This window comes from Hyperoodon ampullatus (genome assembly GCF_949752795.1).
Source record: "Hyperoodon ampullatus genome assembly, chromosome: 6".
Lineage (NCBI taxonomy): Eukaryota > Metazoa > Chordata > Mammalia > Artiodactyla > Ziphiidae > Hyperoodon > Hyperoodon ampullatus.
In genome coordinates this window covers 34,470,598-34,486,056 of record NC_136919.1, presented here as the reverse complement: position 1 = coordinate 34,486,056, position 15,459 = coordinate 34,470,598, and the positions used below count along the sequence as shown (strand labels likewise).

The window sequence follows — 15,459 nt, the reverse complement described above, 5'->3', positions numbered from 1 at the left end:
GGACAGCTGTCATGCTAGAGAACCACAGACTATGTAATTGTTTCGGCCCTTGTGTCCAAGCTCCAGCCTCTGGTAGCCCCATCTGGTTAGTCTCTGGTCATCCCAGGCACAGGTCTCAGGCTACTGGCAAGGGTGGTCTTTGAGGTCAGCATATCTTGGTGTGCCGTACGCCCTGGGCAGTTGGTAGAGTGCGGCGTGTGGAGGAGTGTGTTAGTGATCAGGGATCAGGAGGCCTCCCGCCCAGCCCTGGCATTTCTCTTAACTCAGCTCTGGGGCGGCCTTTTTCTCATCTGAAAACAAAGAGGTTGGGCTAGATCAAGTGTTTTTCGAAATTTTTTAGCTTTTGATTTTGGCCCACTAGGAGAAACCTGTCATGGAAGCCCAGTACAGAGAACAGACCAAAGCGGGACTGCTCTGGGTGACACCGAGCAGGGAGGGGAGGGCAGGGCTGGCACCTGCTGCTCACCCACCCCCTGCATCCCACAGGCAGCCCCAAGACACCTCCAAGGGCCCCAAGGTTCTGGAGAATGTAGCTGGCCGTTGTGTCACAGCTGGAAACTCAGCCTGGCACTCTGATTGCAGACGCTGCTTGCAGTGCCATTCGGCTGGGCATCAGATGTCTGGCTCTTCTGTCTGGGTTCAGTTCTCAGCATCTCACGAAGGACTCCAGGGTCCTGTTGAACTGCTATGCATCAGGCCTGGACCCCTGAGGATGGGAGGAGGTGGCAGGGATCCTGCATGGGTTAGTTTTAGGCCTGCAAGCTTGCCCTGTTTCCAGGATCCCTATGGCGGGTAGTATGCTGAAAGTATGCCTGTCAGCATGTCTTGTTTTTAATTCTCAGGGGCTTGTGAGTTACATTTCTTTCCTTTGCTCTCTAAGGAAGTGAGTGTTTTGCTTGTTTGTTTTTCCCTCATAAAATTACATTTTCCTCTTAGCGTCTAGTAGAGATTATATATATTGAGAACCAAAATAAACTAAAAACCCAAATCTCCACCACACACACAAAAAAACCACCCAGTAAATATACCCTTTAGGAACAAATGAGCTAATAACCACTGTTCACAGCTCTTCAGTTGCTCTTCATAGCCTGTGGGATCCTGGGGGTGGGGAGGATTTCTGTGGGAGCTGGGGATGAAACTGTGCTCTGGGCGCAGAGGTGATGCCAGGAAAATAGCACCTTGCAGAACACTTAGCCCTCCTGGTGAAATGCAGCCGGGGGTGAATCTGGCCCAGAGCCTGGCTCTGTGCACTGGCCCTCTATGAAAACTGGAACACAGGGTTATTTAGACCCTAAGCAAGACTCATGACAATGAAATGTTTTCCTCTCATTGCTGGAGGAGCAGTAAACCTTGATTTTGAACACGCCACCCTAGCAGCCTAGCCCGATGATGGTGCTGGGTTGGTCTGTGGTTTTTCTGGCAGATGCCGAGCTTGCGTATTGAATACATTGTGTTTTGCACCAATCGTCTCCACCCATACTTTTGACCAGAGTAGTTATACTTCAGATTCCATCAAAATAGGATCATGCATGAGGAGCCTGGAACCTTTCCGCAGGTTCTCAGAGAGCCAGCGTGGCTTGGTGGAAAGGATACTGGCCTAGGGGTTTTGCAAATGTCAGTTCCGGTCATGGTGCGGCCATGGACTAGCTAGCAAGTGTCCTAACATCTCTGTTAGGCAACAGTTCCTTTATCTGTAAAATGAGGTGGTAACATTTATTGACCTCATAGCCTTGTTGTGTGGATTAAATAATAACAGATGTGAAGTTCCCAGTACAGAACCTTATGCGGAATGAACATTCCAGAGTGGTGGCCACATCATGGCAGCATTGTTGAGAGCAGTGGGACCCACAGTGGTGTATGCTCAGAAGTGGCTTGTGGCCCTCCCTTGAGCTGGAGAAAGCCCTGGGCATCACTGGAGCTGCCCGGTACCATGGGCCACCCAACAATGCCAGGGCAGGCCTGGAATGGGAGCTAAAATTATTTAGTTTGCCCAACTGAAAGGACCTCCTTTTTGCCACCAAAATATAACATTATAAGCACGGGTCTGGAATATGACCTACATGTTTCTACTTGTGAGCTCTAAAGTGACGAATGAGAGCTGCTCCCCAATTATATGTTCATTTAAGCTGCTAGTAACCAAAAAGAAATAGTATTTTGTAAAAGTTGCTAACAGAGTAGCTAGCACCTAAGATTAGTTTACAACTGTTAAATAAATCAGTAATAATGCCGCTTTACAACCTGTTATATTACAATTTTTCTTTTCTTTTTTTTTAGCTCTAAAACAAATCCTGAAGTCCATAATTACCAGGTGAGCTATTGCTTTTAAAGGTTTTCATGTCATACTTCTTAAAGTGTCTAAATTTTCCACACTGAGCAGTCATTGCGCTTATAATCAGGTTTGGAAGAAATAACAGCAGTACATGTTTTTCTGAGAAAACAGTAAGAGGAGAGCCTTCTCCCCTGACCCCTGCTTCCTCTTGGTCATCTGAGCTGCCTGTTTTTCTTAACCTTGTACACTGGCAAGCAGCAGGGATATATGTTCTAAGTTTCTGGGTGGTCAAACACAGCCTCTCGGGGGCACTCAAGTGAGGCCATTTTTTGTCCGTGTTCTAGGCCCAGGAAACATGAGTCCCTGGAGATGTGCCCCCAGGAAAGGATGTCTTGGTCACATGTTTGGGAAATGCTGCATCCTTCATTCCCTTCTTGGACCTTATGGTGCCCATTGGGATGTCAAAAGTGCTGAAAAATCCTTCAAGGAACACACGTTTTATTTTTTTAAGTCCAGTGTTTCCGCAAGTCATTTGACTGTTGGACAACCTTCCCACCATAAGAAAAGCTGGCTTCCCCCACCACTTCTGTTGGTGGTGTGTTCATTTCCATCAGTGGAATAGTGGTTTCTAGAACCTGCTTTGTAAAGCACTGTGCTAGGCCTGTTGCCTGCAGAAGGAGCGGAGATGGGTTTCCATGGCTGATGTTCTGCTCTTTCACAGGATGACCGTCAAGGCCCGAACCCCCTGCCTGCCCACCAGCCACTGCTGTGGGTAGCTCTCGCTGGCTGTTCGCAGCCTTCTTAAACCTGGGTCCAGCTTAACTTTTCTACATTTATTGTCCCTGCTCCTTCTCATACATCATGTGTTCAGTTCTTAGAGAATCACATCGTGTTTTTTAAAACATCTTTATTGGAGTATAATTGCTTTACATTGTTGTGTTAGTTTCTGCTGTATAACAAAGTGAATCAGCTATAGGTATACATATATCTCCATATCTCCTCCCTCTTGCGTGCCCCTCCCACCCTCCCCATCCTACCCCTCTAGGTGGTCACAGAGCACCGAGCTGATCTCCCTGTGCTATGCGGCTGCTTCCCACTAGCTATCTATTTTACGTTTGGTAGTGTATATATGTCCATGCCACTCTCTCACTTTGTCACAGCTTACCCTTCCCCCTCCCCATATCCTCAAGTCTGTTCTCTAGTAGGTCTATGTCTTTATTCCCATCTTGCCCCTAGGTTCTTCATGACCTTTTTTTTTTTTTTTTTTTTTAGATTCCATGTATATGTGTTAGCATACGGTATTTGTTTTTCTTTTTCTGACTTACTTCACTCTGTATGACAGACTCTAGGTCCATCCACCTCACTACAAATAACTCAATTTCGTTTCTTTCTATGGCTGAGTAATATTCCGTTGTATATATGTGCCACATCTTCTTTATCCATTCATCTGTTGATGGACATTTAGGTTGCTTCCATGTCCTGGCTATTGTAAATAGAGCTGCAATGAACATTGTGATACATGACTCTTTTTGAATTATGGTTTTCTCAGAGTATATGCCCAGTAGTGGGATTGCTGGGTCGTATGGTAGTTCTATTTTTAGTTTTTTAAGGAACCTCCATACTGTTCTCCATAGTGGCTGTATCAATTTACATTCCCACCAACAGTGCAGGCGGGTTCCCTTTTCTCCACACCCTCTCCAGCATTTATTGTTTGTAGATTTTTTGATGATGGCCATTCTGACCGGTGTGAGGTGATACCTCATTGTAGTGTTGATTTGCATTTCTCTAATGATTAGTAATGTTGAGCATCCTTTCTTGTGTTTCTTGGCAATCTGTATGTCTTCTTTGGAGAAATGTCTATTTAGGTCTTCTGCCTATTTTTGGATTGGGTTGTTTGGTTTTTTTGATATTGAGCTGCATGAGCTGCTTGTATATTTTGGAGATTAATCCTTTGTCAGTTGCTTCCTTTGCAAATATTTTCTCCCATTCTGAGGGTTGTCTTTTCGTCTTGTTTATGATTTCCTTTGCTGTGCAAAAGCTTTTAAGTTTCATTAGGTCCCATTTGTTTATTTTTCTTTTTATTTCCATTTCTCTAGGAGGTGGGTCAAAAAGGATCTTGCTGTGATTTATGTCATAGAGTGTTCTGCCTATGTTTTCCTCTAAGAGTTTGATAGTGTCTGGCCTTACATTTAGGTCTTTAATCCATTTTGAGTTTATTTTTGTGTACGGTGTTAGGGAGTTTTCATTCTTTTACATGTAACTGTCCAGTTTTCCCAGCACCAGTTATTGAAGAGGCTGTCTTTTCTCCATTGTATACTCTTGCTTCCTTTATCAAAAATAAGGTGACCATATGTACGTGGGTTTATCTCTGGGCTTTCTATCCTGTTCCATTGATCTATATTTCTCTTTTTGTGCCAATACCATACTGTCTTGATTACTGTAGCTTTGTAGTATAGTCTGAAGTCAGGGAGCCTGATTCCTCCAGCTCCATTTTTCTTTCTCAAGATTGCTTTGGCTCTTCAGGGTCTTTTGTGTTTCCATACAAATTGTGAAAATTTTTGTTGTAGTTCTGTGAAAAATGCCATTGGTAGTTTGATAGGGATTGCACTGAATCTGTAGATTGCTTTGGGTAGTATAGTCATTTTCACAATGTTGATTCTTCCAATCCAAGGACATGGTGTATCTTTCCGTCTATTTGTATCATCTTTAATTTCTTTCATCAGTGTCTTATAGTTTTCTGCATACAGGTCTTTTGTCTCCTTAGGTAGGTTTATTCCTAGTTATTTTATTCTTTTTTCTTGCAATGGTAAATGGGAGTGTTTCCTTAATTTCTCTTTCACATTTTTCATCATTAGGTATATAGGAATGCAAGAGATTTCTGTGCATTAATTTTGTATCCTGCTACTTTACCAAATTCATTGATTAGCTCTAGTAGTTTTCTGGTAGCATCTTTAGGGAGAATCACATCATTGTTGCCCCATAATTTTTTCCCACTGTTCTTGGCCCACACTTGTCTGCTGGGAAGCTGTCACCTCCACAAAGCCTTCTTTGAGCCCCTTGATTAGAAATCACCAGCACCAGTGGTTCTCAGCCCTGCTGCATGTTAGAACCATCTGGCAAGCTTTAAAAAAATAATTGGTGCTTGGGCCTCAGCCTGGACTGGTTGAATCAGAAACTCTAGGGTGGGTGGGATCTGGGTATTGGCAAGCTGTGGTGCCTCTCTAAGGTGGTTCTGAGGAGCAGCCAGGTGGGGGCCCTGAGCTAATGATGTGTCCCTGGCTTCACAGGTTATCATGTGCTGAGAGGCAGCATCCATGTCTGATGACCCCTAACATGGTGGCCAGCTTTCTTGTCCTGGGTGGGTGTGAATGTCCAAGGGACACTCCTCTCCTGAGTTTCTCTGCCCTACCACCAGTCTGGTTTTGAATGTCACAATAAAACTACTCCATGATGAGTTCACTTTGGATCCTTATTCTAAGCAGCCTCTTTCTGGATCTAATCAGTCTCATTATTGTAGATATTAACTCCTTAGGTGGGGGTAGGGATCCCAGTGTACATTATCTTTATGACACCTCCATATTATGTTTCTGAAGAATTTTGTGATATCATCTTCTGTGCATGAAATCTTATGCCTGATGCGCAGAACCTGGACCTGACTTCCGAGTTGTAGAGAATTAGTGTAAAAAGTGCTTTGCGCCTGGTAGGGGAAAGGCCAGCTTTGCTGATCTCCTTGCTGCTGCCTTTGGGTTCTTGAATCTTCTTAGTCAGAGATTTTTTTTTTTTTTTGGTCGGACTTTCAGATGTGAGTGGCTAGAATGTTGTTGATGGGTGATTAGTGCTTGAAGGGGAGGAAAAAAAATAAAATAAACAAAGCAAAGCATTCCCAGCTCAGTGCTGCCCTTGCCCCAGCAGCCTCGCAGGTAGAGTGAACGTCAAGGCGATTGTTCATTGAAATCAAATCCATGACAACTGTTACCTGGATGTTGTTCTTCTCTTAACATCTTTGGCAACCACTGGCCCTCTGCTCCTTGCCAGCCTTTAGAGGTGCCATGATGGGAGTAAATTGACCAGGAAGAGAACATCCTGAGAGGTGGCCCGGTAAGCATCTGAGCACTGAGAAAGGTTTCCGGGAAGGTGGTATTGCAGCATTGGTGTTACTCTGAGCTCAGCAAGCTTAGCCGAATGCAAAGGACGGATTGCTGTGTCCTTGATGGGAGCACTATTGGCATTTGGAGACGGACAGTTCTTCACTGCTTGGGACTGTCCTTAGACTTACATGAAGTTTAGCTTCCCTCTTCTCTGCCCAAGAGTTACAGGTAACCCTCAAGTCATTGTGACTAGCAAAACTGCACATACTCATTTCCAGTTGTCCCCAGGGAGATGTAACGGTCCTGGTTGAGAACCATGTGGGTTAACATTAAAAAATACTCCTTGACAGCTTTAGAGGGTGTATAAATTACCAAAGGAGACCAAGGAAGGTTCTGGAATATCCTCCTTCCAAGTCTCTATGGATAAGGTGCCCACCTCTCTCCAATGCATCTGATTTGGTTGTGTTTGAAGACAAGGTATATAGAATAGAAGGTCCACTTCTCTTCTAGGTTACTCTCTTTTGTTCAAGACCCAGTTGGTGGAGCCTCTTTTGGGGCCTTGGCTGTATGGCCAAAACGCCTGAAACGGTTCAGCGTTGGGCAAATCATCTATCACCTCTGGGTTTCTGTATCCCCTAAGAGAGAGAAATATGAAGCGACTATTTCCAGGAGATTCTAAAGCCCTGGTCAGCTTTCAGATTCTGCCACTGAAATGTTTTCTCCAGGTTCCTCTTTCCAGTAGGATGTCCTTTGGGGGCTGTGGACTTGCTGACAGGCATCCTTGAAGGAGAGGGGCCACTGGAATACAGAATAGTCAATGAGGGCATTGCAGGTCCATGAAAATGGAATGAACAGAATTGCTGAGAATTTTTCATAATAGAGAATGGACTTCTGCTTATTAACCAGAACAGCAGGGAAGAAGAAGAAGGGAAAGAAATAATTTAAAGAATAATGGTGGCAAGCCTGTGGTGACTTAAATGTCAGGAGAACCTAATTTGCCCCATAGAAAATTTATCCTTGAAAAGCCCCAGGGCTTCTGACACAGTCTGAGACCGCTGCCCTCTGCAGGCCAGAAGTGGACTGGCAGGCAGCCTGCCACCCACCCAGGCCAGCCTTATATCTTCATCCCGGGCCCGGGCCGTTTTGTGAGTCATCAGTCTGGATCCATTTTCTCATGTTAAAATGGGCAAACTACTTCTTTCCTTCTGTTTTATCAGGATAATGGTGCTCTGGATGGTTTGGGGTTTTGTTTGTTTGTTTCCGGGGCGGGGGTGGGGTGGGGGGTTGGGTGTTTTGTTTTGGATCACATTTTAGAAAAGAATTTTTTAACAAGAGAGAAAGAGTTCGCCCAGAGTCCTGCTGCCTTGGCATCCTCTGTCCAGTCCTTGTCTGTTTGCAGATGTAACTGTTTACACACAGTTGTCATTTTCAGCAACGACAGAAATTGTTTCTAAAGAATAAATTACCCGCATTCTCTCCGTCTCTCTGGCCCCTTCCGTGGGTTCCCTTGGGAGAGATGAATATTGCCTTGCCTGGGCGCTCTAGGACACCCTTTCAAGGCAGATGCCTTCCGCTTTCTTCTTGGAGGGCAGCCCCCAGCCTTTGTCACGGGGGAAACGTGATATCCTGGGAAACGTGCGCTCCCCCAGCCAGGGTTCAGTAAGAGCCTCTCCATTCACAGCCGGTGAAGACCATTGAAAGCAAAGGGCATCTAATAATCGAGTTTGGTGTTTTATTTCTAGCCTCAGTATCACCCCAATCTTCACCCCAGCCAGCCTCGGTGGCACCCGCACTCTCCAAACATCAGGTAAGTACCTGAGCTCATAGAGCCGTCCTTTCCCAAGCTCTCCTTTTCTACTTAGTTATGAATTGAAATTCTGCATCAGAAACAACTGTTAAAGAGTTGTCTTGTCCTGGAAGAGATGAATAACTTGCAAAGCAAAATAAGCCGGTGATGGGTCTGGATGTACTAAAGTTATGCTTGACGAAATAAAAATGAACTGGGTGGGGTTTTTTGTTTTGTTTTGTTTTGTTTTAGTCATTCTAACCTCAGATATTTTGGGTTTGGTTTTATGTTTGAAATGTTACTTAAAATTTCTAAGTAACGTTTTCCTGTCCTGAGAATTCATTTACTAAAAATAAGACTAAAGCTCAGGGACTTTTGTTGTGGGATTTTTTGAAAGGATTTTTTTTTTTTCCAGGGATGGGGTGGAGGGTTGCTTTTTGTGGTGATGGATCTTCTTCTAAACCTAGGGGTCGGTAAGCTCTTTCTGTAAAGGGCCAGATAGTATTTTCAGCTTTGTGGTCTCTGTCACAACTACTCAACTCTGCCATGGTAGCTTGAAAGCAGCCACAGACGATACAGAAGTGAATGGGCCTGATTGTGTTCCCATAAAGCTCATTTATGAAAATAGACAGTGTGGGATTTAGGCTGAGGGCCGTGTTTACCCACCTCTGCCCTAACCTACCACAGTCCTTCCTAAGTAAACTGGCACCTGCCTTGTTGCATTTACGGTTAAGCTTGAGATTTTTTTTTAATGCCAGCTTTGTAAAGGCAAACGTTCCTTTCATGATTTGAATTTCAGATCAGTCTTAATTGGTGTTTATGTGTGAAGCTCTTTCAGAAACATAGTTGGTGAATTCAGTTTGCATAAAGTTATCTCTTAGTGAGATTGCTAGCCTTGCTCCTCGAGAAAGTGCGGCGAATGGAGTGATGGGAATAAATCCATTGAGAACGGGGCAGATGAGAGCAGTTAGTTCTTGATAGTTCTTACCAAGTTTGCTGGGGATCCTGTAGGACAACAGTGCAGTTTGATCATAAGCACTTGATATTCATGTAACATTTAAAAGCAAGTTAAACTAGTGAAGTAATACTTCTAAATGTTTCTGTGTTGCAAAGGCCGTTTCTTTTCCAGACATGAGACACAGAGAGATTTATAGAAACGCTTTTTAATTTAACCTTGTGTTTACAAAATTTAACACTTATTTTTGCCTGTTTTACCATATTGGTTTCCTTGTGAGGCAGACCTGGCTGGGAATGCTAGGGAGGCTGGACCAGTGCTGCTTGCAGGTGGCCCTGCTGCCTGGCAGCATCAGTGTCACCTGCAAAACTTGTTCATGCAGAGTCCCAGCCCCACCCCAGACCTACTGCATCAGAATCTCTGGGGGTGGTTCCCAGCATATTGTGTTTATCAGACTCTCCAGGAAAGGAGAATTATTGGGTCCATCACTTTTGGAAAATGCTGCATGAGGCGTTCACAGTGTACGTTCACATGGCAACAGTTCTTGAGAATTCCTGTAGAAAAGGAACCTTTTTCACCACCACCTAGCTTTCCCCAGACTGATTTGATCATCAGACACCCTTTGAGGGGTGATGGCACAGCCATGGGCAGAGCTCTTCTCAACTTGGAAGTTGATAGAGGACCCACATCTGAATTTTTAAAATACTTGAAAGTAAAAAATCCATTCATTTCCATCTGAAAGCCATCCCCATTTATGTGGTTCATGGTTTTTCTTGTCCCATTTCCTTTGTGCTTGTGTTGTTTCACTCACCTCTCTGAATTGTCTTCATACCCCCACTGACCACTCACTCTGCGAACAAAACAGGCCATCCTTTCAGGATGACAGGCCGCATTGGAAAGCATCGGCCAGTGGAGATGACGGCCATTTCGATTATGTCCACGACCAGAACCAGAAGAACTTAGGAGGAATGCAAAGTATGACGTATCGAGATAAACTCATGACTGCACTTTGAGAGACTGAAGCGTCTTACTTCCATTCACCATCATAGTTTCGTTACATCCCATGGAAAGTGTCTTGGCATCCCGTGGACGTGTTTGTAGAAATGTCTTCTAGGAATAGTTCTGAAAGGTGTTTTCAGTGTCTGTGTAAATATTTGAAAATAATCCCAATAGGTAGTCCTAACTTGCTGTTGACTGCATTCTCAAAAAATGAAGGTAGTTAAAGGCTCAGGAATCGTTTTGATATTCTGATTTTAAAATTGGAGTATAAGTCTGTGTTTATCGTATTGCTGTGTACCTGATGTTTCTTTGTTATTTAATGAATGGGACCAAAGAAAACCAGAAAAACTTCGGAAGATCACTCCGTAGAGAGTACCATATAGTACAGTGGTGGGAATTGAGGTCACTGGGGCCCAGCCTCTGCCATTGTGTGATCTTGGACAGACCATCTCCCCTCTGTTGGCCTCATTTTCCCCGTCTGAAAAGAGCAAGTTGGACTAAATGATCACAAGGTCTTCTCTAGCTCTACAGTTCTGTGATTTATCAACATTTAATATTCTTAGGCTGAGGACATAACATTCACACCTTCTTTAACAGAGGGTTACCTCTTTCAAAAGCTGAATAAAGTATATAATATGTTAAAGGTTATATCAATACAGGGAGATTTTGAATTTCCTATCTTAAAGCAGTTTAGTCATTTTGAATTCTCGCAGTTTTATTAATCAGAAATCACATAGCCTTTATTTTTATAGAAGTTGCTGCTCAAGTACAAGAATAATTTTTTAATGTCCTAACGATTGGTGGTGCTAACTTGCGTGCTTTCAAAAGACATAATTATGAATGCACACTGTCAATATATAGAGTTTGAGGGTTGGTTTTTATCCTAGGCTTCATTCTTTTAAGAAGCAACATGCAATATGAGATGCATATGGCTCAAATTGAAGCATGTAAAATTTCAGTGAAGTTGTGCCAAAGCATCCCGTGCAAGAGGATAGGAGGGTGTTGTACAGTCTTTCTGTAGAACCAGAGATCAATATGTTGCCTTTTAGGGTAGAACTCGTACCAAACTCTTTATTTCCTGCCCCGTTTCAAGCCCCCGAGTAAGACCTTTTTTTTCCTCCTGATAGGTAGGCCTGAGATACTTTCCTTAGTATTTTTGTGAAATCAATTCTTGTGCCATTTTTTATATATGTAATTGTAATTTGCCCTTTTAAGCCTTTTTTAAAAAAAAATGTGTTTCCCTCCCTTGAGATAGTTTATTGCCAAAATCTGATCTCTTTTTTTTTGGTTACCACAAAAATCTATCCGGAAGGAGGGAATCAGCTGCACACCATGCACAGTGGAGTTGATCACTTATAAACGCCCCCTAAGATACATGTTTACAGGTGTATTTCCTTTTAGCAGATGTTTTGGTCCTCAGTTTACGTGCTGCATACAGATAATTGTGTTCTGAATCTTTTGATTTCATTGATACATTTTTACAAATGTGTTTGTGAGGAATAAAGATTATTCTTGCTTTTTTTTTTTTTTTGACTCCATCTTCCTTTTATGCTGCACAAGAGGTATCATTTGTGGATGAAGTAGGTGATGGGACTTTGGAAGTCTGAAGGTGAACATTCAGTTAGGTGGCATGGAGCAAACTCATCCTGGAATGAGGTTGCTCTTAGGAAGGGTGGCCCTTTTTGTAGGCTCCGTGGCTGAGGTGTTTATTCATCCGGGGCAGCTTTGGTGAAAGTTCTGATCACAGGTGGCAGTGGCGTTTCCGCTGTAACAGTCCTGTGGTGAGGGTGGGTGTTTGCCCTGGCGATTGCTGCTGTTCCCGGCAGAGAGACCTCCAAACCCGTGTCTGTGGCTTCCTGGAGATTGTGTACACTTATCTAATAACCTCTAATAAATACCTTTCTGCCTGAAGTACCTTGAGTGGATTCAATTGTCTGCAACCAAGAGGTCTAACCAGTGTGCATACATATTAATTGTTAAAGGAAGCATATGGTTTTCATCCTTCAACTCGGCGGACCTTTCTCTACTGCATTTGACAGTGGTGACCGCTCACTCACAGCTTCTTGAAACGAATCTCTTGATTCCTGTGCTCTCTGCTTCTCTAGCCCTTGGACTTTTTCTTCTGTCTTTGTCACAGCCTCTTCTTCTGTCTTCCTGTTGAATATTGGTGTTCTCCCAGGGTTCTTCCTCTGCCCACTGCTTTTCTCCCTGATCACAGTCTACCTGCCCTTCTCATCATGTCAAGATTTTATAAGTGCTGTTGACTCTGAAGCTATTATCTCTAATGCAGACTACTCTGTGAGTTTTTACACGGACATTTCAACTTGTATATCCTTGTACACCTCAAACGTCACATGTCAAAACTTAAATTCATCCTCTTTTACTGAAAAAAACAAAACACAGTAACTTCACCTGAATTCTCTTCTTTCTCACCAGGGTAAGCATTTATACGTCATCCACAGCTCCTCTCCCTTTGGCCACCCGTGTCCAGGCAGTCCTCAGGTCTGTTCAGCTTGCCTCCTTAGTATTTGTATGTAGCCCTTCCTCCCTCCTTATCAACACTGATCTTGGAGCAGCATCTTCTGTCTGGCTGAGAGATGCTCTTTCTGATCTCTCTGACTCCAGCCTCCCGACGAACTCATTCTCCTCACAATCCCTGGAATGATCTTTCTAAAACACCGTCTGATTGTGCCCTTGCAGTGCTTGATATCTGCCAGGGTTCTCCATGACCCACAGGATGAAGTCCAAGGCCTTCTCTGGAATTCCCCCGCTATCTGCTCCTGTCCTGTTGCTCTAGCTAGCGTATTCTTCCCCCATTTCTCACCCTCCTGTTTAAACTCCTACAACACCAAACTGCTTGTAGCTCCTGGCATTCACCATACCCTGCTGCTACTCCCATCTGCGCCTTTGCAAATACTGTTCCTTCTGCTGAAAATGCTGTCACTCCCATCCTCTTCACCCAACTCCTGCTCATCCCTTAAGCCTCTGCTCAGACGCTGGCTGTCTTCTCCCAGGGACTCTGACTGCCTCCACCCGCCTCTGCAAACTGGGCTAGTTCCTGTGCTCTGCTCCTACTCCCCCCAGCCCCCGGGTATATCTGTGATGTATTCACTATTTTGTGTTAAAACTGCCTTTCTTATTCATCTCATCTTGGAGGCTGTACGTTCCTTAAGTGTAAGCTTTGTGTCACACTCTCCTCTGTTCCCCGGTGCCTGATGAGTAGCAGGTGCTCAGTGAATGTCTGCTCAGCAGATGAATTATTCTGCATTCATTCTAAAGGAAACATCTAACCAGATAACAGGCAGCAATGCATCACTTCTGAGCTGGTCTGAAGGTACCTGAACAACTGTATCCAGCTGGGAGCATCATCTTTTGAGCAGGACTTTGCCCACCACGTATGTTCTGGATTCATCTGCTAAATGTGAATATTATTCACTGTGCCCACGGCGTTCTCATTGGAGGCATCGCTATAATTTTGAGTGGGGCAAACGACCGTCCAGCCGTGTGATACTGGAAACACCGGTAGGTTGACACTGATCCACAGAAACGTACAGGGGCTAGTAGCTGGATGTGTGCTTCAAACTCTGCATACGTCACTTCACTTGATCTTCCCAACTGTTCTGTGAGGTGGGTGATATTCGTTTCACACGTGGGGAGGTTCAGGCTTAGGGTCTAACCAAGCAGCTTGCCCATGGTCACTCAGAATTCTGACTTCAAAGTCTGTGTTCTCCGCTCCTGTGCTTTTAAGGCCTCTCACCGCTAATTATTCCACCATTTGGGACCCTGTCAATCCACATCTCCAGGAGACTCTTACTAGATGATGTGGAAGAGTTCACTACACTGAAATCCAGAACTACCAGAAAGCCGCCTTCCCAATACTCCGCCCGTCCCCTTACCCCTCCTCCAGCAGTCTAGTCACCCTGTCCATGCAGGCATTCGTGTACCAACAGCCCCCTTTTCAAAGGAGCGGAGATGGAGCGTTATTTTCTTAGTGAGCCACTCATTAGAGATGATCCCCTTCTTCCTTCCCGAGAGCTCACAAACTGGTCATTTCTTCTGGAATATTACCTGCCAGCAAAACCAAACTCGGTATTCCATAAACTAATGGGATTAGCTTTTTGCATTTTTGAAACTCAGTTACTTACTGGTCTTGATCATCCACTGTTTTTCTGTGATCCCTGAGAATATCTAACAGTGAATTGACAGTATCGTCAGATTGATGTAATTCATGTGGACTGGAAGTCTTGAAATCATGTCAGGTCATTACCTTGGCCTTCAAAACCCTCTTGCTTGTTTCATTTCTTGGTCTACCACTTCCACTGAAAATGGTCCTCCTTAACAGTGAAGATGAAGGAGTAAGGACAGTGCAGGAGTCCTTTGTTTTTCTTGGCTGTTAATATCCCACCATGCTTCCAGGTCAGTGACTCCAGCCTCCTGGGTCCTGCTCTGAACACAACAAATGATAGATCCTTTTTGTTGCCCTTAATTTTTCCAGCTTTTAACTAGTCTGTTAAGATCTGAGCTCATCAAAGAGCTCCTTGAGCAGCCGCATTGATCCATTTGGATCAGTATTTCCCACACATGGCTCTAAGTGAATTCCCTGACTGACTGAGTCTTCCAAAAGTACCAGGTAAATACCCTAAATAGCCCTAGAATGATTTGCTTCCACTATTTTGCTATAGGAGGCAAAAAATGCCTAGGCAAGGTATAAGGGGGCAGACAGAGAGAAAAAGCAAACTGCAGCTAAAGAAAGAAAAGTCCCTTTGCACATGAAAGGTGGCACATTTTAAGAAGCCCCAGCGATATCTAAAAGGTGAAATAGAGGTGAAATTGACATTCAGCTGAGACTCCACTAAAGAAGAAATCCTCAACAATTCTGCAAAAAGGCCCATTTCCCCCCAAATTAGGAAGCCAAATAATCGCTTGGACAGCTTGTCAAAAATGGAGATTGTGAGGCTCTATTTACGTGGTCGGGGTGAGACCTAAGAACCTTCCCTTTAGTGGTCACTCCAAGGAGAGGCTGAGGTGGGCAGGCACAGGACCACACTTTGGAAAAGCACAGCTTCCTGTCTTGTTACGTTTGCCCTTGTTTTAGTGGCTCAATTTTTAACTAATTAGAGGCCAACTCTTTTTTTTTTTTTTAACATCTTTATTGGAGTATAATTGCTTTACAATGGTGTGTTAGTTTCTGCTTTATAACAAAGTGAATCAGTTATACATATACATATTCTTTTTCTTAAAGAGGCATGATGTTCAAAAGTAAATGGACGGGGACTTCCTGGTGGCACAGTGGTTAAGAATCCGCCTGTTGGTGCAGGGGACACGGGTTTGAGCCCTGGTCCGGGAAGATCCCACATGCCGC

General features: G+C 44.1%; 1 protein-coding gene across 5 annotated transcripts in view; it reads left to right on the top strand.

Moving 5' to 3' along the window:
- EPB41L4B (erythrocyte membrane protein band 4.1 like 4B) overlaps window positions 1-15,459 on the top strand; it is a gene marked incomplete at both ends in the record, with an annotated part of 140,832 nt that overhangs the window by 71,171 nt on the left and 54,202 nt on the right. For 3 of the 5 annotated variants that reach the window (XM_079707274.1, XM_079707272.1, XM_079707273.1), the window contains 2 exons: window positions 2,275-2,308; window positions 8,100-8,164. In XM_079707274.1, coding sequence (XP_079563400.1) covers window positions 2,275-2,308; window positions 8,100-8,164 — 99 coding nt within the window. Of the gene's footprint in view, window positions 1-2,274; window positions 2,309-8,099; window positions 8,165-9,936; window positions 10,112-15,459 lie in introns of those variants that run through there. The other 2 variants (XM_079707276.1, XM_079707275.1) reach the window with 2 other exon arrangements.